A 22,965-nucleotide genomic window follows, 5' to 3' on the forward strand; every position below is an offset into this window, starting at 1 on the left:
ACGTCGAGTTTTTATGGGGCGAACGTAACAAGCGCCGCGCAGTGACGCAAGAGTAACCATGGTAACAAGCGCCGCGCAGTGACGCAAGAGAGTGACACGAATCCGGTTCCAACACCAGTACAACACGTGACTTAAGATTGAGGCTTTTTGCAACATCTTCAGTAAATATCTTCGAATTGTGATCAAAACAGTAGACTAATTGCATACCACACATACAATGCAGTAACAGAGGATGACATATCGTAACTGATAGCTGAGTCCGGAATAGGTGAGTAGCACCTTGTTTTTTAGTCCGAGGATAATTTGAGAGACATCACATTACAACCCATCACGAAAAGCATGACGAGTCATTATTACAGTAGCCAGATCATTTGAATTATGAATTTGAACCAGCCAAATTAATAGTACAGGAAGTGGAAATAAGTCTGAAACGGCCGATCACAACAGACAGGTGGTCTCCGTAGTGTCACCCGTCACAACAGAGCCAGAAAGAGGAGCCGCGCGTTACAGAGATTTGTGGAGGAAGCGGGGAGTTAGGTGGCTATGTGTTCTTCGTTTGACCCGCCTAAACCTATGAGAATGCTTTTGTTACGGTCAAATAATATATTAGATATTAAATAATATATTAGATATTAAATAATATATTAGATATTATTGTTTATGTAGGTATTCTGAATGTGTGATTATAATTTTGGATTTTCGAAGAATCGAAATATTAAATAATTAAATTTCTACATGTACCTGAGTCCTGTCTCGATTGAGGCTGATGTTTTCTGACTGCTAGCCCCTGTTCTGATGCTCCAGCAAGGTTTGGTTTGAAGGACTCTTGTAAGCTGAAAACAATATTGTTAAAGATTAGTGTACTGAACCATATATATTAAAGTTTGACGATATTAATTTAAGAAATTATTATGCGTTTTGTTAAACCGAGCAAGCACTGATCTGACTCATTTCAATTTAAATTTAAATAAGATGTTTAAAAATTTCGACTAAAACAACTAAACAGGCTGCGTTTTCAAGATCAAGAAAACAACAAATTTTTTCAAGAAAACAACAGATTTTTATTTAAATCAATTGTAGCAACAATTTGAAAAACTTTAAAGTTATTCTATTACCAAGGAATATACTACGGGTATGGTGACTTGGACTATTGAGTTGTTAAGTAGATTAAGATTAGTAAACATGCGCTTGCATTCTGTTTATAAAAACTAGAAATAAGGCTTCAAGGTAAAATGGAGAAGCAGGCTGATCTTGGAGAGAGCAGACCGTAAAGTTTACGCACCCACCAGGGCTACCTACCCCAGTTGTTCTTTTTGGTTTATCATCTTGTATTGTTATATTTATGGACCCCAAGTCACCACACTAAGAAGAAGTATGTAATAAAATAAGTTAAGTTAATGTCATCATATCAGTTTAAAACAGTAAAAGTTATGTTGAGGATTGAATTTCCTAGTTATTATAACGGTTCAAACGGTTGGGAATGTAATAATGTTGGTATTTGTATCTGCTGCAGCAATAATATCGATATGTCATTTGTCTACAAAATCTTCGCCAATTCAATAGATATTGGGTCGGCAATTTGGTGAGTGAGTGATGAACTGGTTTGGTCTGTGACTGAGTGAGGGGCGATGTGAAAGTTGTGGTAAGTCCAGGTATTATTATTGTTGATGGATTGGGATCCTAGGATGATAGTTTTACAGCGTAATTTAACTAAAGATACAGAAATAGTGAGGATTTCCCCATTCTCATTTAGAATCCGTTTATGTATGTTATTCCACAATTTGGAAGCTATGTAAAGAAACGTGTTGGTTTTTCTTGGGAGGATTATGACATTGCTTGTATCACGTTTTTATGAGTCTATAGTACTGTACAACGAGTATGGAGTGCAAAAATTCATAATTCAAAATATCTCAGATATACAGTGGTATTTGTACAAGTTTTGAACAGTAAGCAATTTTAGTCGATTAAAAATGGGATAAGATATTAACCAAATTGATTTTGTGAGCAACAGTCACTGTTCAGGCACAACATAGCGCAAATTTGTAAACACACGTGAATCTAGTTAAGTGATATAAATACGACCATGCACGATTTGAATACCATCCCAAGATATGGCCAGTGAAAATGCCTGCCAGTCCAATCTGCCAGCTGCCTCAAAGATCAGATCATAAGTTTATTCTGTTCAGTTAAGTGACCATGGTTTTCATGTTAAGTACGATTATCTTGTTAAGCTGCAATTTTTATCCCGGTAAGTTAAAGATGCTTGTAAATTTAATTTTTCAGTGAATTTCAAATGTACCAATGTTCAATTTAATTTGGAGCGATAACAATACCATATTGACAACGTAGAAAAACTTTAAACGTCTCTTTTTCAGGCTATTCCAGTTCTCTTTATACTGTTACTGCATGGACCTCAACCCCAGTTACAAGAACTAGTGGGTATACAATACGACCAACAGACTTACATTCTGCACGAGAGTATACCTCAGCGGCCCCCTCAGCGGCCCCCTCACCCAGTCCTCAGGCAGTAAACTTTGCAATCAGGAACATTAGAAAACATACAGGGATTCTAATGGTAAATGTCAACGATCGGAGCTGGGGCGCTGTTTGTTTTTGTGGAGATAGAGCCAAGGAAAGATTTCCTAGCATGTCAACAGCACAGTACATTTGTGAAAGCATGAATTTTAAAATGGTGAAGGAAGTTCGGCCAGTGAGAAAATATTTCAAACTTTCAGGGCAGTTAAATTCCAGGCGATCGAACATTCACAGACTTCGATGCTCAAACGAGAATCCAAAAGGCTGTACATTCCAATTTGGTAGAGGTTGCCACCAAGCAAATAACAATCAGTACTACTACACAAGAATCTCGTGCTCAGGGTGTAAAGTAGGATTCTACCAGTCAGGCCAGACTTGCAAACCCTGCCCTAGTGGTTCATGCTCTTCTGGGAGTAATTCCTCCCGGTGCAGCTGCCCTAGAGGGTACTTTTGGTCTGGCGAGGATTGCAAAGAGTGCCCCAGAAATTTCTTTAGTCAACCAGATAGCACTGTCTGTATTAGCTGTACAGAAAACAGCACTTCAACTAGAGGGTCCCACTCCTGTGTTTGTCCTGAAGGGTATTACTTCAACATGTCTCACTCATTCGGACAATGTGAGAGATGCTCTGAGGAAGAGTATGACAGCTCAGACTTTACAACCTCCGCAAGCAATTCCCTGACTTTACAACCTGTAACAGTCCGACTGAAGAAACACATTCCCTGACACAGGTACAACTCAATGAGACAATGTTGACGTTGAGGAACAAAACTTCGCTACATGTGACTGGGCTAACCAATGCCATTACAAGGTTAACAACTAATCTTCAGGTTGTAATTCTCTCTGTTGCCATATTTATTTTTATTGTAACCTTCCTGTCAGTCATAAAGTGGAGATGTTTTAAAAACAACCAAGAAGGCGCGCAAGAACCTGTTGAAATGGGAGACATGGACAAAGAGGAGAAAACAAAAGAAGGACCACAACGTAAAGGAAACCCTGGCCCTGGTTCATCCTGCAGCTGCCCAAGTGATGAGTCCAACATTTACGCAGACCCACAATAAAGCAAGAACGTCCCTGTCCCAGTTTTAAATCATTACACGGTAAAACCTGCAGTATTCCATAAAATGTGTATAGTGTACTTATTAACTATTGTACCCCCCCCCCCCCCCCCCCCCCCCCCCCGCCTGTACTACATGGGTGTGTGAGTATACAAGTAAACTGTGTGTTGAGTCGTTTTGAGGTATCATGTACAAATGGCTATACAAAAACTATTTGTACACTTAAATTGTAGGTTGCTACAAGGCTGCCTACGCAATTATAATAGGCTCCTTGCTATGATTATCTAATGTTCGTATTTATGATCACCAGATATATAATATGAAAATAGCTCTTTCTTAATCAAATAATAGATTCCCTCCAAGTGGTCCGCGTGATCAGTAACATCAGGCCCTTCTACATGCCTGGTGAAACTGTACCAACAAGTCCCGGTGCTGTAACTGGTATTGCCGCCCGTTACCCGGGGTCTAGTTCCTCAAGGGCTAAAATAATGTAATGTAGCTAGCGAGCTCTATCCATGCAGCTAGCTAGCTATCCTGTTATGTTAAAATAATATAAAGCGCGCGCGCGCATTTACTGCGATAAGCTGATTAGCTTTAATTTCTCGCGCAATCCGTCGAAATCTTTAGTAGACCCTTTTAAAAGTTTGACTAAATTCCGCGATACGTCATTTATAATTTGAACTGTTGATAACTGACCTAACACTACTAATGCTGCCACTGGCGCTTTTTGCTCGAAGATTCTTGATAAGAACCGAGCTGGGCTGCTTCCCTCTATGTCGTCTGTCTAAACTTTGCGTCGTGAAGTTAGGATCATTCCTGAAAGTTTTGTTTGTTAATTGTATTTACTTAGTTATATTATATTATTTACTAGAAACCCGCTAGTCGAAAGCTTTGTTCGAGGAAATTTTAAAAATCAGTTATGTTTTAATTTCTCTTCATCATACAGCTCTGTTATACAGTAGACATAATGGAATTTATTTAACAATGGCAACAGCGTTGTTAGTATTCGGATTCCCAAAACGATACTTTTTACCGCATCAAAAAATACCAATCACAACCAAAGTTATGAATATAAGTCATAGCGTGAGCGTAAATGTGAGCTACTTTTGAAGTTATGACGTAGCATACAGCATAACAACGCGCGTAGTTAAGATGTTCTTGCTCGCGCACGTGCATTTTAACGTTGCTACGCAACAGCGCAGTAAACCTTTGCTAAAATAACGACATTATTCTAACGGTTATTTTACCTCACTTCCGACGTTAATTATAAAAAATCTAAAGCCTAAATCAAAATTCTAAGAATGCTATAGCCTATTCCTATCCTTTTTCTACAACCCTGCTAAAAATGGCGAGGTTTCAACTCCATTTGCGAGCTGGGTTTGGCATCACCAGAGGGTCATTTTGAGGTCGATTTTCGGTGTTTTTTCTTCTATGTCCCCGTTGCCGGGGAAATTTCGTCAAGTTTAAATTATAGTATAGATATATTATATTACTTAGTTATATTAGGTTATGTAATATCTGGATAGGAACATTATTTATGAGTCGCAAAGTTGTGATATTTCTAATGAAAATTTCTGATAATTCCGTATATAATGTGACAAAGGGACAATGCTATTTTCCTAAGTTAGATTAGTTAACAGTTTAAGTTTCGATTTCACAGCAATTTATTTACCAGTCAATTATGAAATCTTGTTAGATGTTCTATATAACAACTAATTTCTGAAAAATACCGTGTCAATTAATTTTTGTTAGAAGGAACCAAATCTATTAAACGTCACTTAACAAGGAAATATCGGATGATAAATCTGCCAAATAGCATGATAAATAGCATGATGATGAAATGAAATAATCTGATTATAAACCGCCCATATGGTTAGCAACTGACACAATTTTCAGGTACTTACCATGCCAGAGCGGTTCTAAAAGGTGAGGTGAAAACATTTAGCAACAAACAATTAGATCATCTCAAAAACAAATCTATTCAGAATATTATATAATAAATATTTAGTTATCTTGACAGAAAACCCACGTACGTGTCCGGAGGGGAGTCTGCGGTAGGAACACAGTCTAGACTGTGTGCAGGACTTTTCGTGAGACCTCTGCTACTCGACCCTATTGAGGCAACTGAAACAAACCCTGTTGAGGCAACTGAAACAAACGATAATTTACTTATAAGGCTTAACTAATTGTCATTGATGTTTTGGGACAAAGTGAGAGTCTCCACTCAGTTTTTCAAGCAAATAGTTGAAAAACTAATTACAACACTACAAATCTTAAATCTATTACATTTAGTAGTGTTGTAATTAGTTTTTCAACTATTTGTTTGAAAACCTGAGTGGAGACCCTCATTTTGTCACAAAACATCAATTATATGATCGACCCACTCAAAAGAGCGAAAACAGATTGTTAGTTACTAATTGTATTCAAAGCTTTGAAACCAATAAAGTAAGCAGCAGTGCACAGTGTGTATTGTAGATCACCAGCGTGCTACAGACTAGTGCTATATTGTAATGCTAATTAATTGTTTCATTAAGATCAGGAAAAAGGAGTGGTGCACTTATTGTTGTAATTAAATTAAACCAGATTAAGTATACACTATACAATAGTGTACAATGCTAGCATTGTATGCTGAGTGTAGCGTTGGTACAATTACTGTTGTATTTCATATGGAAAGGCGGTCTAATTTCATCAGGTGTTTAGTGTTACATAAATATTGAAACAAAACCCCAGCTAATCTTGTAATCTTTTACCTAAGTGTCTGATCTACCATAGCTGATAAAGTGAATCAGTATAAAATTCTTAAAACATGCCGTTTTTTTCTCAAATTACAGCAATTAAATTTTGTGTGGAACAAGCAGGGGAATAAAATGTTATCCGACTTTTAATCTGGTCAACACAATCCTCCTAAACTGAACATTAAATCAGTAATAAGCTTAAAAAATGTTCGACCGTAATTAAAGAAGAGTAAGGTATCGTTAATAACTTCCGGGAGTTAGCTTTAGAAACATATATTTGCTCCCAGTTTCATTTAGATTTTAGAGCATGAAGTCAGATTGCTCAAATTGCAATAAAGTTTTTGGATATTGATTCTTTGTGGTTACCATCACTTATGTAGGATGTACCATAATAACAGAATTAATAATTAGCCTTGAACCTTTTGAAAAATGACTGTTCTGATAAATGTAAATAAGAATCCACTAATAGGGGGGGGGGGGGTCCAAGGGGAACTTTGGGGAGTTTTGAGGAACTTTTTTTTGGGGAACTTCAGGAAACCTGGGGGACTTTCCCAAAGTTCCCCAAAAAACTATCAATAAAACAAATAATTTTAGGGAATTTTGGGGAACTTTTTTTTGGGGAACTTCAGAAAGTTCCCCAAAATTCCCCAAAGTTCCCCAAAGTTCCCCAAAAAAATTATAATGCCAAACAAATTATCATGCTGCAAGTATCAACAAGTAAGTTAAAATTATACCTTACTAGAAAGCCCGTGGTAACAGGGACGAAGCTAGTAGTATTCTTCGAAAGAAAGTTTTAATCGCATCAAAAAAGATCCATCCCGACCGAAGATACAGCCGATTTAAATATAAAACACTTTAAACACAACGTAATTACCACAAAACCGATCAAAATGACGTTAAAACAATCTTTGCACGTGCATGTGTGCATTTAAACACCGTTGCTATGGAACCTTTTGGTTGTTACCTAAATTCCTATTTTTCATCTAATTTGCACGTGGGCGGTCGTACATACAGAATAATTCTTGAATTATTATACCTTATAATAACATACATGTTAACATTAATGGGTATTAATGTATATTAGAGAAATTTTGAATAATTTTGAATAATTTTGAATAATTTTAAATAATTTTGAATAATTTTGGGGAATTTTGGGGAACTTAGGGGAGTTTTGGGGAACTTTTTTTTGGGGAACTTCAGAAATCTTGGGGGACTTTCCCAAAGTTCCCCAAAGTTCCCCTTGGACCCCCCCCCCCTAATAGTAATAATCCTACATATAATAATAAACATGAGACAAAAACTTACAACATCATGACACGAGTGAGCACATGACGATCGAACAAACTAAATCACCGCCTCCCACGATAGTTCAGATTAGTAACATAAGTTATATAAGTTATATAAAGCTAACTTACTCTCACTTTCATCTCCATCCGAGGAAGCCCCCGCACCCTCCGCCAGATTGATATCCACGATATTATCTTGCGCTAACGATTTTATCTGGTTATCTGCAGCCCTGTAAACGTCATAGGTTTTATGATATTATTATGATGAGGCACATATCTCAATTGATGTTCTTTCAATAATGATTCAATCTTTTATGTATTATGTATTATGATGTGAAGAATGTATTATGATGTGAAGAATGTACGGTAAATACAAATGAATTTCATATGTCAAAACTATGCCCGGAATCACTTAGTGTATGAACTTCTTGAATCAGACAAATAGAATGGAAATCTCATTGTTTAGATGAGTATTGTTTTCAATACAGATGACTAAGTTACTAGGTTACTGTGATGAAAACAATGATAGTGGCTAGACTTAGTACCAGCACAGAGTACGTGTATAATAATAATCAATATCTTTGTACTTTCTAGATCCAAGCTAGCCGCAGGTATTTAATTTTGATTTAACATCACGAAAACAGTGTCATATAACCGTTTATAACGGTTATATGACGGCGCACGTTCTACTGCGCACAGTATATCTTACATTCTCACCGGGGGTTTATTCAGAGTGTGTTTTAATTAAGGCCGGCAATATATTATGCAGACAAACATCATAATTAGCAATATTCATGTGGAAATCATACCATCTAAATCTTATTAACGTGCCAAAATATGAAATTCGTGGAATTTGCTTTCATCACCAGGTATGTTAATGATTGCCTAACTGACCAACTAATGAGACACCTACAACAGTTGAGGGAGCGTGATACCTGGGTGTAATCACCAGTCAACACCACATGGTTACAATCATTGATTATGTAATTAGACAGTTACTTGGTTAATTAGACAGAGCGTGTTGTAATAATATAATATAATAACTCACGTTTTGAAGATGGGATCTCCCATCACGCGTACCATCGAGGTTGTTACCTGGCAAACAGTAATTACCTGATTAGCTAATTAAGTAACTAGTTACCTGGCAAACAGTAATTACCTGATTAGCTAATTAAGTAACTAGTTACCTGGCAAACAGTAATTACCTGATTAGCTAATTAAGTAACTAGTTACCTGGCAAACAGTAATTACCTGATTAGCTAATTAAGTAACTAGTTACCTGGCAAACAGTAATTACCTGATTAGCTAATTAAGTAACTAGTTACCTGGCAAACAGTAATTACCTGATTAGCTAATTAATTAACTAGTTACCTGGCAAACAGTAATTACCTGATTAGCTAATTAAGTAACTAGTTACCTGGCAAACAGTAATTACCTGATTAGCTAATTAAGTAACTAGTTACCTGGCAAACAGTAATTACCTGATTAGCTAATTCATTAACTAGTTACCTGGCAAACAGTAATTACCTGATTAGCTAATTAAGTAACTAGTTACCTGGCAAACAGTAATTACCTGATTAGCTAATTAAGTAACTAGTTACCTGGCAAACAGTAATTACCTGATTAGCTAATTCATTAACTAGTTACCTGGCAAACAGTAATTACCTGATTAGCTAATTAAGTAACTAGTTACCTGGCAAACAGTAATTACCTGATTAGCTAATTAATTAACTAGTTACCTGGCAAACAGTAATAACCTGATTAGCTAATTAAGTAACTAGTTACCTGGCAAACAGTAATTACCTGATTAGCTAATTAAGTAACTAGTTACCTGGCAAACAGTAATTACCTGATTAGCTAATTAATTAACTAGTTACCTGGCAAACAGTAATTACCTGATTAGCTAATTAAGTAACTAGTTACCTGGCAAACAGTAATTACCTGATTAGCTAATTAATTAACTAGTTACCTGGCAAACAGTAATAACCTGATTAGCTAATTAAGTAACTAGTTACCTGGCAAACAGTAATTACCTGATTAGCTAATTAATTAACTAGTTACCTGGCAAACAGTAATAACCTGATTAGCTAATTAAGTAACTAGTTACCTGGCAAACAGTAATTACCTGATTAGCTAATTAAGTAACTAGTTACCTGGCAAACAGTAATTACCTGATTAGCTAATTAATTAACTAGTTACCTGGCAAACAGTAATTACCTGATTAGCTAATTAAGTAACTAGTTACCTGGCAAACAGTAATTACCTGATTAGCCAATTAAGAAACTAGTTACCTGGCAAACAGTAATTACCTGATTAGCTAATTAAGTAACTAGTTACCTGGCAAACAGTAATTACCTGATTAGCTAATTAAGTAACTAGTTACCTGGCAAACAGTAATTACCTGATTAGCTAATTAAGTAACTAGTTACCTGGCAAACAGTAATTACCTGATTAGCTAATTAATTAACTAGTTACCTGGCAAACAGTAATTACCTGATTAGCTAATTAAGTAACTAGTTACCTGGCAAACAGTAATTACCTGATTAGCTAATTAAGTAACTAGTTACCTGGCAAACAGTAATTACCTGATTAGCTAATTAAGTAACTAGTTACCTGGCAAACAGTAATTACCTGATTAGCTAATTAATTAACTAGTTACCTGGCAAACAGTAATTACCTGATTAGCTAATTAAGTAACTAGTTACCTGGCAAACAGTAATTACCTGATTAGCTAATTAAGTAACTAGTTACCTGGCAAACAGTAATTACCTGATTAGCTAATTCATTAACTAGTTACCTGGCAAACAGTAATTACCTGATTAGCTAATTAAGTAACTAGTTACCTGGCAAACAGTAATTACCTGATTAGCTAATTAATTAACTAGTTACCTGGCAAACAGTAATAACCTGATTAGCTAATTAAGTAACTAGTTACCTGGCAAACAGTAATTACCTGATTAGCTAATTAAGTAACTAGTTACCTGGCAAACAGTAATTACCTGATTAGCTAATTAATTAACTAGTTACCTGGCAAACAGTAATTACCTGATTAGCTAATTAAGTAACTAGTTACCTGGCAAACAGTAATTACCTGATTAGCCAATTAAGAAACTAGTTACCTGGCAAACAGTAATTACCTGATTAGCTAATTAAGTAACTAGTTACCTGGCAAACAGTAATTACCTGATTAGCTAATTAAGTAACTAGTTACCTGGCAAACAGTAATTACCTGATTAGCTAATTAAGTAACTAGTTACCTGGCAAACAGTAATTACCTGATTAGCTAATTAAGTAACTAGTTACCTGGCAAACAGTAATTACCTGATTAGCTAATTAATTAACTAGTTACCTGGCAAACAGTAATTACCTGATTAGCTAATTAAGTAACTAGTTACCTGGCAAACAGTAATTACCTGATTAGCTAATTAAGTAACTAGTTACCTGGCAAACAGTAATTACCTGATTAGCTAATTCATTAACTAGTTACCTGGCAAACAGTAATTACCTGATTAGCTAATTAAGTAACTAGTTACCTGGCAAACAGTAATTACCTGATTAGCTAATTAAGTAACTAGTTACCTGGCAAACAGTAATTACCTGATTAGCTAATTAATTAACTAGTTACCTGGCAAACAGTAATAACCTGATTAGCTAATTAAGTAACTAGTTACCTGGCAAACAGTAATTACCTGATTAGCTAATTAAGTAACTAGTTACCTGGCAAACAGTAATTACCTGATTAGCTAATTAAGTAACTAGTTACCTGGCAAACAGTAATTACCTGATTAGCTAATTAAGTAACTAGTTCCCTGGCAAACAGTAATTACCTGATTAGCTAATTAAGTAACTAGTTACCTGGCAAACAGTAATTACCTGATTAGCTAATTAAGTAACTAGTTACCTGGCAAACAGTAATTACCTGATTAGCTAATTAAGTAACTAGTTACCTGGCAAACAGTAATTACCTGATTAGCTAATTAAGTAACTAGTTACCTGGCAAACAGTAATTACCTGATTAGCTAATTAATTAACTAGTTACCTGGCAAACAGTAATTACCTGATAAGCTAATTAATTAACTAGTTACCTGGCAAACAGTAATTACCTGATTAGCTAATTAAGTAACTAGTTACCTGGCAAACAGTAATTACCTGATTAGCTAATTAAGTAACTAGTTACCTGGCAAACAGTAATTACCTGATTAGCTAATTAAGTAACTCATTTTTTTAATTAATTAGTCAATCAAAAAATGCAGGTCTCTATAATTTATGAATAGATAGTACTGGATTTGAGTGACGATAATATGTCCATACTTTGGAAGCTTTCATTCACTCACATCCCATGCCGTGGAAGAAAACTTAAATTGTAGGAAAAATATTGACAATAAGTTGTGCAACTTACCACTACGATAGAGTTTCCAGCGAGACCTTTAGACTTTTTGTTCACTTTGAGGATGTACCGGCCTTGACAAGGAGTATTGTAGGAGGCTCGCTCCGCTAGGTTTATGTCGAAATATCCCAACTGTGTAGTGTTAGTTTGAAGCTTGTTAAATAAGAGAGATCCTTCAATCTGGCTGACGTTATGTATATGTGAACCATCTCTTTCTGGGTTTGGTTTAGGGAGCTAACTTGCCACTATACTAACTATAGTAATATTTAATAGTGAAACCCCCCTTAATTAATAGCACTATGTTTACATATGTCCAGGGTTCAGATCCAAAAAGAGATTGTTCACATATTACGTCAGCCAGATTGAACGATCTCTTACTGATATGATCCCATAATTATAGACCATTTACATTTTACACATAGTACATAGCTATTGTCTAAAAATTACACGCAAGCTTTTTCAAGCGCCATCATCTTACTAGGCGACATATCACATACGTAAAATGCGACTGATCCCTCAGCGTAGATCAACACCTTTAATGACATAAGTTCGACCTTTTATTTATAAACAATAAAGCAGAATATATTCATTAACTGTTCATCAGCAGTAGTAGTAGTAGTAATCAGCAGTTAAACTGAACTATTTAACTTACCTTTTCAGAATCTTTTCCACCGTTTACTTCCTGAAATACAAATTTAAAGGATAACGATAATTGCATTGTACGTAGTAGTAGTAGTGATGCTACTAGTAGTAGTAGTAGTAGTGATGCAGATGTAGTAGTAGTAGTAGTAGTGATGCAGATGTAGTAGTAGTAGTAGTAGTAGTAGTAGTAGTAGTGATGCAGATGTAGCAGTAGTAGTAGTGATGCAGATGTAGTAGTAGTAGTAGTAGTGATGCAGATGTAGTAGTAGTAGTAGTAGTGATGCAGATGTAGTAGTAGTAGTAGTAGTAGTAGTAGTAGTGATGCAGATGTAGCAGTAGTAGTAGTGATGCAGATGTAGTAGTAGTAGTAGTAGTGATGCAAATGTAGTAGTAGTAGTAGTAGTGATGCAGATGTAGTAGTAGTAGTAGTAGTGATGCAGATGTAGTAGTAGTAGTAGTAGTGATGCAGATGTAGTAGTAGTAGTAGTAGTAGTAGTAGTAGTAGTGATGCAGATGTAGCAGTAGTAGTAGTGATGCAGATGTAGTAGTAGTAGTAGTAGTGATGCAGATGTAGTAGTAGTAGTAGTAGTGATGCAGATGTAGTAGTAGTAGTAGTAGTAGTAGTAGTAGTAGTGATGCAGATGTAGCAGTAGTAGTAGTGATGCAGATGTAGTAGTAGTAGTAGTAGTGATGCAAATGTAGTAGTAGTAGTAGTAGTGATGCAGATGTAGTAGTAGTAGTAGTAGTGATGCAGATGTAGTAGTAGTAGTAGTAGTGATGCAGATGTAGTAGTAGTAGTAGTAGTAGTAATGCGTATGCTACTAGTAGTAGTAGTGATGCTACTAGTAGTAGTAGTAGTAGTGATGCAGATGAACACAAAAATGAATTCATGTGCTATGTACAATATACATAATGAAAGTGTCTCGAAATTTAAGCTACTATCACCAGACTTCAATAGAATTCTTCCGATTCGCGGTAATGACAACCAATTACCGCACGTAATGACAACCAATTACCGCACGTAATGACAACCAATTACCGCACGTAATGACAACCAATTACCGCACGTGATTTGCACACAGTACAAGGAGGATTCCAAAAAGCTGCACACGCGTGATACTGATACTACTAGTAGTAGTATCACGCGTGTGCTAGTAGTAGTAGTAGTGATACTGATAAACGTGAGACAGGCTATCAGATTACAACTGATTTAAATTCTGGATCTCTCTCCAGCGTGTTCGAGTATGATGGTTTTCTTATCTTATCGCTGTATAAAATATAAGTAAATTTACTGGAAGAACTAGCAGATGAATCGTTAACTTGGGAGATCGTAATATGTTTTTTTGGACAATCCTATGTTTTGAACTTTCACTTTAGATTACATTGATGAAAGGTCATCGTTTCACCACTTCGATCTGGAGTATTACTACAATATCAATATACAATATCAATACTAACTTGCAGTTTCAACTGTGACTCAATGCTCCATTAATGTGTAAATTACTGGTTGTGTAAATTACTGGTTGTGTAAATTACTGGTTGTGTAAATTACTGGTTGTGTAAATTACTGGTTGTGTAAATTACTGGTTGTGTAAATTACTGGTTGTGTAAATTACTGGTTGTGTAAATTACTGGTTGTGTAAATTACTGGTTGTGTAAATTGTAAAACTTGAGTCTAGAAGATTTAAACTACACCTCATTAAAGAAGCTTTGAAGTGGAAGTCGAACTCTGCCAGAGAAAGAAATAGCTCCTTGATCATGAGTATGACATTGTCTATACAATATTAGAGTGTGTAAGTATTGATGTAGCACAATATCTAGCAGTTCACCACAGAGCTACGAGCTTACAGTGTGACTGTAACACAGAGCTACGAGCTTACAGTGTGACTGTAACACAGAGCTACGAGCTTACAGTGTGACTGTAACACAGAGCTACGAGCTTACAGTGTGACTGTAACACAGAGCTACGAGCTTACAGTGTGACTGTAACACAGAGCTACGAGCTTACAGTGTGACTGTAACACAGAGCTACGAGCTTACAGTGTGACTGTAACACAGAGCTACGGGCTTACAGTGTGACTGTAACACAGAGCTACGAGCTTACAGTGTGACTGTAACACAGAGCTACGAGCTTACAGTGTGACTGTAACACAGTGCTACGAGCTTACAGTGTGACTGTAACACAGAGTTACGAGCTTACAGTGTGACTGTAACACAGAGCTACGAGCTTACAGTGTGACTGTAACACAGAGCTACGAGCTTACAGTGTGACTGTAACACAGAGCTACGAGCTTACAGTGTGACTGTAACACAGAGCTACGAGCTTACAGTGTGACTGTAACACAGAGCTACGAGCTTACAGTGTGACTGTAACACAGAGCTACGAGCTTACAGTGTGACTGTAACACAGAGCTACGAGCTTACAGTGTGACTGTAAGATGTTAGATGCAGGGTAAGATGTAAGATGCAGAGTAAGATGTAAGATGTAAGAGGCAGGGTAAGATGTAAGATGTAAGATGCAGAGTAAGATGTAAGATGCAGAGTAAGATGTAAGATGCAGAGTAAGATGTAAGATGTAAGATGCAGGGTAAGATGTAAGATGTAAGATGCAGGGTAAGATGTAAGATGCAGGGTAAGATGTAAGATGTAAGATGTAAGATGTAAGATGTAAGATGTAGAGTAAGATGTAAGATGTAAGATGCAGGGTAAGATGTAAGATGCAGGGTAAGATGTAAGATGTAAGATGTAAGATGCAGGGTAATATGTAAGCGGCATGGTAAGATGTAAGATGTAAGATGCAGAGTAAGATGTAAGATGCAGAGTAAGATGTAAGATGCAGAGTAAGATGTAAGATGTAAGATGCAGGGTAAGATGTAAGATGTAAGATGCAGGGTAAGATGTAAGATGCAGGGTAAGATGTAAGATGTAAGATGTAAGATGTAGAGTAAGATGCAGGGTAAGATGTAAGATGCAATGTAAGATGTAAGATGTAAGATGTAAGATGTAAGATGTAAGATGCAGGGTAAGATGTAAGATGCAGGGTAAGATGTAAGATGTAAGATGTAAGATGTAGAGTAAGATGTAAGATGTAAGATGTAAGATGTAAGATGTAAGATGCAGAGTAAGATGTAAGATGCAGGGTAAGATGTAAGATGCAGGGTAAGATGTAAGATGTAAGATGTAAGAAGTAGAGTAAGATGTAAGATGTAAGATGTAAGATGCAGAGTAAGATGTAAGATGTAAGATGCAGGGTAAGATGTAAAATGCAGGGTAAGATGTAAGATGTAAGATGCAGGGTAAGATGTAAGATGCAGGGTAAGATGTAAGATGTAAGATGCAGGGAAAGATGTAAGATGTAAGATGCAGAGTAAGATGCAGGGTAAGATGTAAGATGTAAGATGCAGGGAAAGATGTAAGATGTAAGATGCAGGGTAAGATGTAAGATGCAAGATGAAGAGTAAGATGTAAGATGCAGGGTAAGATGTAAGATGCAGAGTAAGATGTAAGATGTAAGATGCATGGAAAGATGTAAGATGTAAGATGCAGAGTACGATGCAGGGTAAGATGTAAGATGTAAGATGCAGGGTAAGATGTAAGATGCAAGATGCAGAGTAAGATGTAAGATGCAGGGTAAGATGTAAGATGCAGGGTAAGATGTAAGATGCAGAGTAAGATGTAAGATGCAGGGTAAGATGTAAGATGTAAGATGCAGAGTAAGATGTAAGATGCATGGTAAGATGTAAGATGTAAGATGCAGGGTAAGATGTAAGATGCAGGGTAAGATGTAAGATGTAAGATGCAGGGTAAGATGTAAGATGCAGCGTAAGATGTAAGATGCAGAGTAAGATGTAAGATGCAGGGTAAGATGTAAGATGTAAGATGCAGAGTAAGATGAAAGATGCAGGGTAAGATGTAAGATGTAAGATGCAGGGTAAGATGTAAGATGCAGGGTAAGATGTAAGATGTAAGATGCAGGGTAAGATGTAAGATGTAAGATGCAGGGTAAGATGAAAGATGCAGGGTAAGATGTAAGATGCAGGGTAAGATGCAGAGTAAGATGCAGGGTAAGATGTAAGATGCAGGGTAAGATGTAAGATGAAAGATGCAGAGTAAGATGTAAGATGCAGGGTAAGATGTAAGATGTAAGATGCAGGGTAAGATGTAAGATGCAGAGTAAGATGTAAGATGCAGGGTAAGATGAAAGATGCAGGGTAAGATGTAAGATGCAGGGTAAGATGTAAGATGCAGGGTAAGATGAAAGATGCAGGGTAAGATGTAAGATGCAGGGTAAGATGTAAGATGCAGGGTAAGATGTAAGATGTAAGATGTAAGATGTAAGATGTAAGATGCAGGGTAAGATGAAAGATGCAGGGTAAGATGTAAGATGTAAGATGTAAGATGTAAGATGTAAGATGCAGGGTAAGATGTAAGATGCAGGGTAAGATGTAAGATGTAAGATGTAAGATGTAGAGTAAGATGCAGGGTAAGATGTAAGATGCAGGGTAAGATGTAAGATGCAGGGTAAGATGTAAGATGCAGGGTAAGATGTAAGATGCAGGGTAAGATGTAAGATGTAAGATGCAGGGTAAGATGTAAGATGCAGGGTAAGATGTAAGATGCAGGGTAAGATGTAAGATGTAAGATGCAGGGTAAGATGTAAGATGTAAGATGCAGGGTAAGATGTAAGATGCAGGGTAAGATGTAAGATGCAGGGTAAGATGTAAGATGTAAGATGTAGGGTAAGATGTAAGATGCAGGGTAAGATGTAAGATGCAGGGTAAGATGTAAGATGTAAGATGTAGGGTAAGATGTAAGATGTAAGATGCAGGGTAAGATGTAAGAAGTAAGATGCAGGGTAAGATGTAAGATGCAGGGTAAGATGTAAGATGCAGGGTAAGATGTAAGATGCAGGGTAAGATGTAAGATGCAGGGTAAGATGTAAGATGCAGGGTAAGAAGTAACACTTCCCAAGGTGAGAACTGCAATATTTTTAATAGCACTCTACAGTCTACCTGTTAAAATATGCGCCACACAGCAGATTAACCATGTGCTGAATTGAAAATTCCCTCCTAAAATGTCGAATTTATAATGAAGAATGTGGACGAATGCCACAGAATGTAGTTATTAAATGTGTGTATTAGTGTGACTCAACTATTTCTGAAACGTGTGAGATTATTTGTGCAGATTAAGTTACTTTTCACAGTTGTTTGGATTTCAACAGTGAACACGTCACTACAAGACACGTAGGATAAAACATATTATAACTAACACTATACGTGTTAAACTGTACTGGCAACTAGCCAGGAATATTATAACTAACACTATACGTGTTAAACTGTACTGGCAACTAGCCAGGAATATTATAACTAACACTATACGTGTTAAACTGTACTGGCAACTAGCCAGGAATATTATAACTAACACTATACGTGTTAAACTGTACTGGCAACTAGCCAGGAATACGTGTTAAACTGTACTGGCAACTAGCCAGGAATACGTGTTAAACTGTACTGGCAACTAGCCAGGAATACGTGTTAAACTGTACTGGCAACTAGCCAGGAATACGTGTTAAACTGTACTGGCAACTAGCCAGGAATACGTGTTAAACTGTACTGGCAACTAGCCAGGAATGGCTCAGTACAATCACAGCTCTAGGTGTTACGATGCAAATATTTGCAGTTTTAAATTGTGTGCAATTTGCACACGGTTCTTATGTTGGAGGCATTTTCTAGAAGAATTTGTTCAGTACATCCAGTTGCAACAGTAACTAAATAACTGGTTACTAGGTACACCCAACAAGTTGCAACAGTAACTAAATAACTGGTTACTAGGTACACCCAACAAGTTGCAACAGTAACTAAATAACTGGTTACTAGGTAGAAATCATTGCTTTTTGCTGTTAAGTTCTTCGTCCTCACAGGGGTAGAGCCAATATATTTTCTACTAGGTAGTAGGGTGAAAGACGAAAGTTCACTAAGAATTTCACCACATAAATATGTATTGGTATAAATGTTTCCCACAACTATCTACAAATGACTCTAAGGCACATTGATAGTTAGTACACTGATGTAATTTCTTAATTTACAATCCTGATTTTTAGGTTCCAGATGAAACGAAAAGAAGACTTCGGTTGTGATTATATGTGATATGTGATATGTGATATGTGATATGTGATATGTGATATGCTTAGATCATAGTAAAATTGATCGGAAAATATCCGGGTATGACATGTATAAAAATGATAACTGACAGTTTGAAACAGTGATACAAACAACACAGAGTTTGTCTTGTCCACGACAGTTGTTGTCTTGACAAGTATTTCTCAAAACTCTGTACAGTATTGAGTATTCTAAGCCAAACGAGAAATGATTCTTACAGTTCCTTTACATAATACATTATGCATATGATTTGACGATTTAATTGCTCAACATTTGCCATGAATACCCGGAATAATAAGTTAAGAGACTTCTCACTTAATTGCGGAATGTATGTGGAATTGCGGAATGTATGTGGAATTGCGGAATGTATGTTCAGTGTCCACAACTCCTCATCAGTCTTCATGAATAATGAATATTGCATCAATTACCAAGTATAGAAATGTAGACACTACAATTAAATTGATCAGTGTAAACAATAGCAACTACTTATAACTAATTATTAAACGTGGTATTTAAAGAGTTAAAGCTATCGAACCTTTCTGACTGAAATAGTAAGATTCTTGTCTGTTAACCGGCCATTATCGCTCCTAATTGAACACTGCAGTTCAAATGTCTCGTGCCAGTCTACCTTGTGATTTACAATCTTTTTCCTGTAAGGTTACGTAAATTTTATGTAGATAAATGTATTGCGGAATGCGGGGTGGGGAGCCGGGAGGGGAAGAGACAGAGAGGGGGGAGAGGGGGTTCATTTTACTTTATCTGGTTTATTAATAGTCCTATCCTAAAATCATAGTTAATAAATAACTTACGTAGCTGTCTGACCCCGGAATTTCCCGTTTGACAGCTTCAATTTCGCAAACAAATATCCGCTGAAAGATAAGGTTTTTAATAAGTTATAGAGAGGAGGGGGGGGGTATAGATATAATATGAGATTTGATACGAGATATTTTGATATAAGATATGATTAATTTCATTATATAATAATATTATGACTGCGTAACTACGCTCTGCCACTAAGAAGCCACAATTTCTTCACGTTCAGTAGATCATATCAATACTCAATACATTTTCAGTTCACATTTCTTGATTAAAAGAATAAAGACTGTGTAACTCTCTACAGTACACTCTATTTACCTCCCTATGTGAAGCAGGAACACGGTGTTTTCAAGCTAAGCAAGTTAAAAACACGTGCCGGAGGGGACAAGAAGGTATTCTATCATACACTTTTACACGTGATACACTTTTACACGTGATACACTTTTACACGTGATACACTTTTACACGTGATACACTTTTACACGTGATACACTTTTACACGTGATACACTTTTACACGTGATACACTTTTACACGTGATACACTTTTACACGTGATACACTTTTACACGTGATACACTTTTACACGTGATACACTTTTACACGTGATACACTTTTACACGTGATACACTTTTACACGTGATACACTTTTACACGTGATGTTATTCGTGATTTTCCTTCCTACGAACGATTAGGAGGATGCAAGCAGTTTTTGTTCAAGCATTTGGGGGTTTAAAAACAAGAAATATACTCTGCGGTAACACGGGGAGGGGGATCATACACTAAGTACCGTACGTGACGTTGGGGGGGGGGGGGGTGCGGTGGGTCATATTTTTTTCCAAAACACAGTTAGTACATGGTACATTTCCCAGAAAAACAGTTAGTACATGGTACTAAGGGGGGTGTTCAACCCCAAAAAACCCATTTTACCTCAAATAATTCGACTACATTGAAAAAAAACCCCCTATTAAATAGTGAGTATAATTTGCCCATTTCCCAATGTTTAATGAGCTGTTTAAAGCAATTTATGGGTGGGTATCTTATTTTATAGGCAAAATCATTTTTCTACAGAACTCATATACTGTGGAATGGACTCCCTTTACAGGTAAGACAGATTGTGTCTACAAGTGTTTTCAAAGCTGAGGTCACTAAGCATCTATGGAAATGTTTATTGGATAGTAGTGTGTAGTTTTGTTACGCGTTGATTATTGAGCTCTCTTATCTCATCTCTTATCGCTACAATTTAACGACGACTCAGCTGCTAGTTTGTGTCTGGTGCTGTACAATTCTGAATACATTATGGGAAATGTGGACTTTGACTCTACAATGTGGTCATGTAAATATTTGACCATGTTTGGTGAAGCTGCTAATGATCTTGGTATTTGGGCTGAGGAAGTGATGAAGACATTAAACTGTGATGAAGATAGTCATTTTACATTAGACAAGTTCAAGAAACCAAACAAGGACGTTTTAGTAAAGCACCTTTTTGATGCATTTCAGGGTATTATTGCATATAAGGAAGCTTTTCTAACAGCGACAACAAAACTAGAGGAAATGAAAAGTGACATGATTAATGCTCAGAAATCAGTTATTCAGTTGCAAGGGGAACTCTTGGACATTAAGACTAAGGATCTAGAATCAGTCCAGAGAACTGTTCAAACCGCTGTAGAAAATACTGTTCAAGCTGAGATTAAGTCTTACAGTGCTGCTGTGTCAAAACACTCCCCCAGCTCTGCATCCACTTTCACAGCAGAGAACTTGAAGAAAGTAGTTCAGAATGTGGTAGCTGAAGAGGATCGCAGCAGAAATGTGTTGATTTTTGGTCTAAAGGAGGAAGCAGGAGAGAAACTTGGGGATAAAATCTGCGATGTGTTTGAACAAATGGCAGAGAAGCCACGCTTTGAACTTTTGAAGCTGCTCGAATTGGGAATAAAGCTGCTGAAAAACATAGAGCTGTCAAAGTATCATTTGGAAGCTCTAGCACCGTTCATCAGATACTGATTAAAGCTAAAGAACTCAGACTGTCTCAGTGTTTCAAAACTGTCTTTATTTCACCGGATCGGTCGCCGGAGGAGCGTGAAGTACATAGACAGTTGGTTCTAGATTTGAAGAGGAAGGTCACGGAAAATCCTAATAAACGTTATTTTATCAGGACTGGTAAAATTTGTGAGAAAGATGAGTGAGATATAATAGTTTATTTCTTATCTAATAAAATAGATTTTACATATTTTTTGGCCATTTTTACATGAACTCTTACACTTACTGGGAATATACATGCATTCTGGAGTTTTAAATTATCACTTTTGTCACCACGCCAGCCGCTTTGAAGTCGGCAATTTTTATTTTTAATAATATTGGTTGTTGATATAAGCGGGATATAAATACTCTATTTCATTTCATTTCATTTCATTTCATAGTGAAACAACAGCCTAGCCTAGTCTCTTTGCTCCCCATATTATTATTATTTTTGTTTTATTAATTTTTTATCTACCTTCCTATACTTTCAACATCATATCACACTTCACCCGCACACCTCACACATTAATGACCATATCAGACCTGTATCTAATGTATCTGGAATTTGACGTATTGAAATACCAATTTTGACTATATATCCACAGTTATTCACCATGGATTTGTTTGTTATTAAATAGTTTTTCATAAATTTTTGGATTTAGATTAATTCGATGTAATGGGTCCAAGTTACTGCGGACATAGTTCACTATGTGTTTACCGTGTTTGGGTGCCCATCATATTTTACAGATGGGGGCGATATTTTGAACGATTCTATTTTATATTCATCTATTGCTGTACTCTGTAAAATTTGAAAAGTATTTTAATAAAAAAAATATACCAAGACACAGTTAGTACCGTTGTCTATTGACAAAATTTCAAAATTACACTTAGTCGACGTCACGTACAGAACTTAGTACCTGATCCCCCCCCCCCCCTGGGTGGTAACAATACGGTAACAATATATATGGTAACTGCGGTAACAAACACATTTGAAAGATTCAAGACGGTTGAAATTTACGGAATGCTTTGTTGTGGTCAGCTGTTCAATACCACCAACAACATGACAGTGCGGTGGTGTTTGAACAGTCGCTCCGACCTTTAGCCTTTAAAATAAAAAATCTTATAATTTATATTACGATTTAAAAAGCTGGTTGCCGGTGACGAACCTGTTGGAAGGCACATCTTGGATGTGCTCGATGGTAATGGTCGTGTCGAACTGGTTCTTAAGGGTCATGTTGGGAGAACCACCATAGCTATACCTCCTTCCATCCTACTTTTAGTTGTACAATAATTAGTTAAATAACAATATATTTAAATATACTTATCGAGTTGAAAT

At 36.5% G+C, this 22,965-nt stretch overlaps 1 protein-coding gene across 2 annotated transcripts; it reads right to left on the minus strand.

Annotated features, from left to right (window-relative positions):
- Positions 1 to 270: 270 nt before the first annotated feature.
- On the minus strand, positions 271 to 22,898 carry LOC134818571 (early estrogen-induced gene 1 protein-like). 2 transcript variants are annotated; one of them, XM_063828189.1, is made up of 11 exons: positions 22,796 to 22,898; positions 19,609 to 19,668; positions 19,335 to 19,449; positions 12,652 to 12,681; positions 12,012 to 12,131; positions 8,661 to 8,707; positions 7,742 to 7,842; positions 5,625 to 5,715; positions 4,288 to 4,407; positions 742 to 833; positions 271 to 571 (listed from the first exon to the last, which is right to left on the minus strand). In XM_063828189.1, exons 1-11 carry the CDS (start codon positions 22,861 to 22,863, stop codon positions 534 to 536), a joined length of 882 nt encoding a protein of 293 aa, XP_063684259.1. In that variant the 5' UTR covers positions 22,864 to 22,898; the 3' UTR covers positions 271 to 533. The 2 variants fall into 2 exon arrangements, with proteins under 2 accessions (XP_063684259.1, XP_063684258.1); XM_063828188.1 differs by having other exon boundaries at positions 5,625 to 5,739.
- Between the last annotated feature and the right edge of the window lie 67 nt (positions 22,899 to 22,965).

Source organism: Bolinopsis microptera, chromosome 7 (genome assembly GCF_026151205.1).
Source record: "Bolinopsis microptera isolate Bmic1 chromosome 7, MBARI_Bmic_1.0, whole genome shotgun sequence".
Classification (NCBI taxonomy): domain Eukaryota; kingdom Metazoa; phylum Ctenophora; class Tentaculata; order Lobata; family Bolinopsidae; genus Bolinopsis; species Bolinopsis microptera.

Excerpts from the sequence above, each read along its gene's own strand:
- LOC134818571 (XM_063828188.1), bottom strand. The coding sequence starts at position 22,863 with ATGACCCTTAAGAACCAGTTCGACACGACCATTACCATCGAGCACATC. Across the intron at positions 12,682-19,334 it reads TTACTATTTCAGTCAGAAAG|GAAGTAAACGGTGGAAAAGA; the intron begins GTTCGATAGCTT and ends TTTGTATTTCAG. Across the intron at positions 8,708-12,011 it reads CTGGAAACTCTATCGTAGTG|GTAACAACCTCGATGGTACG; the intron begins GTAAGTTGCACA and ends ACTGTTTGCCAG.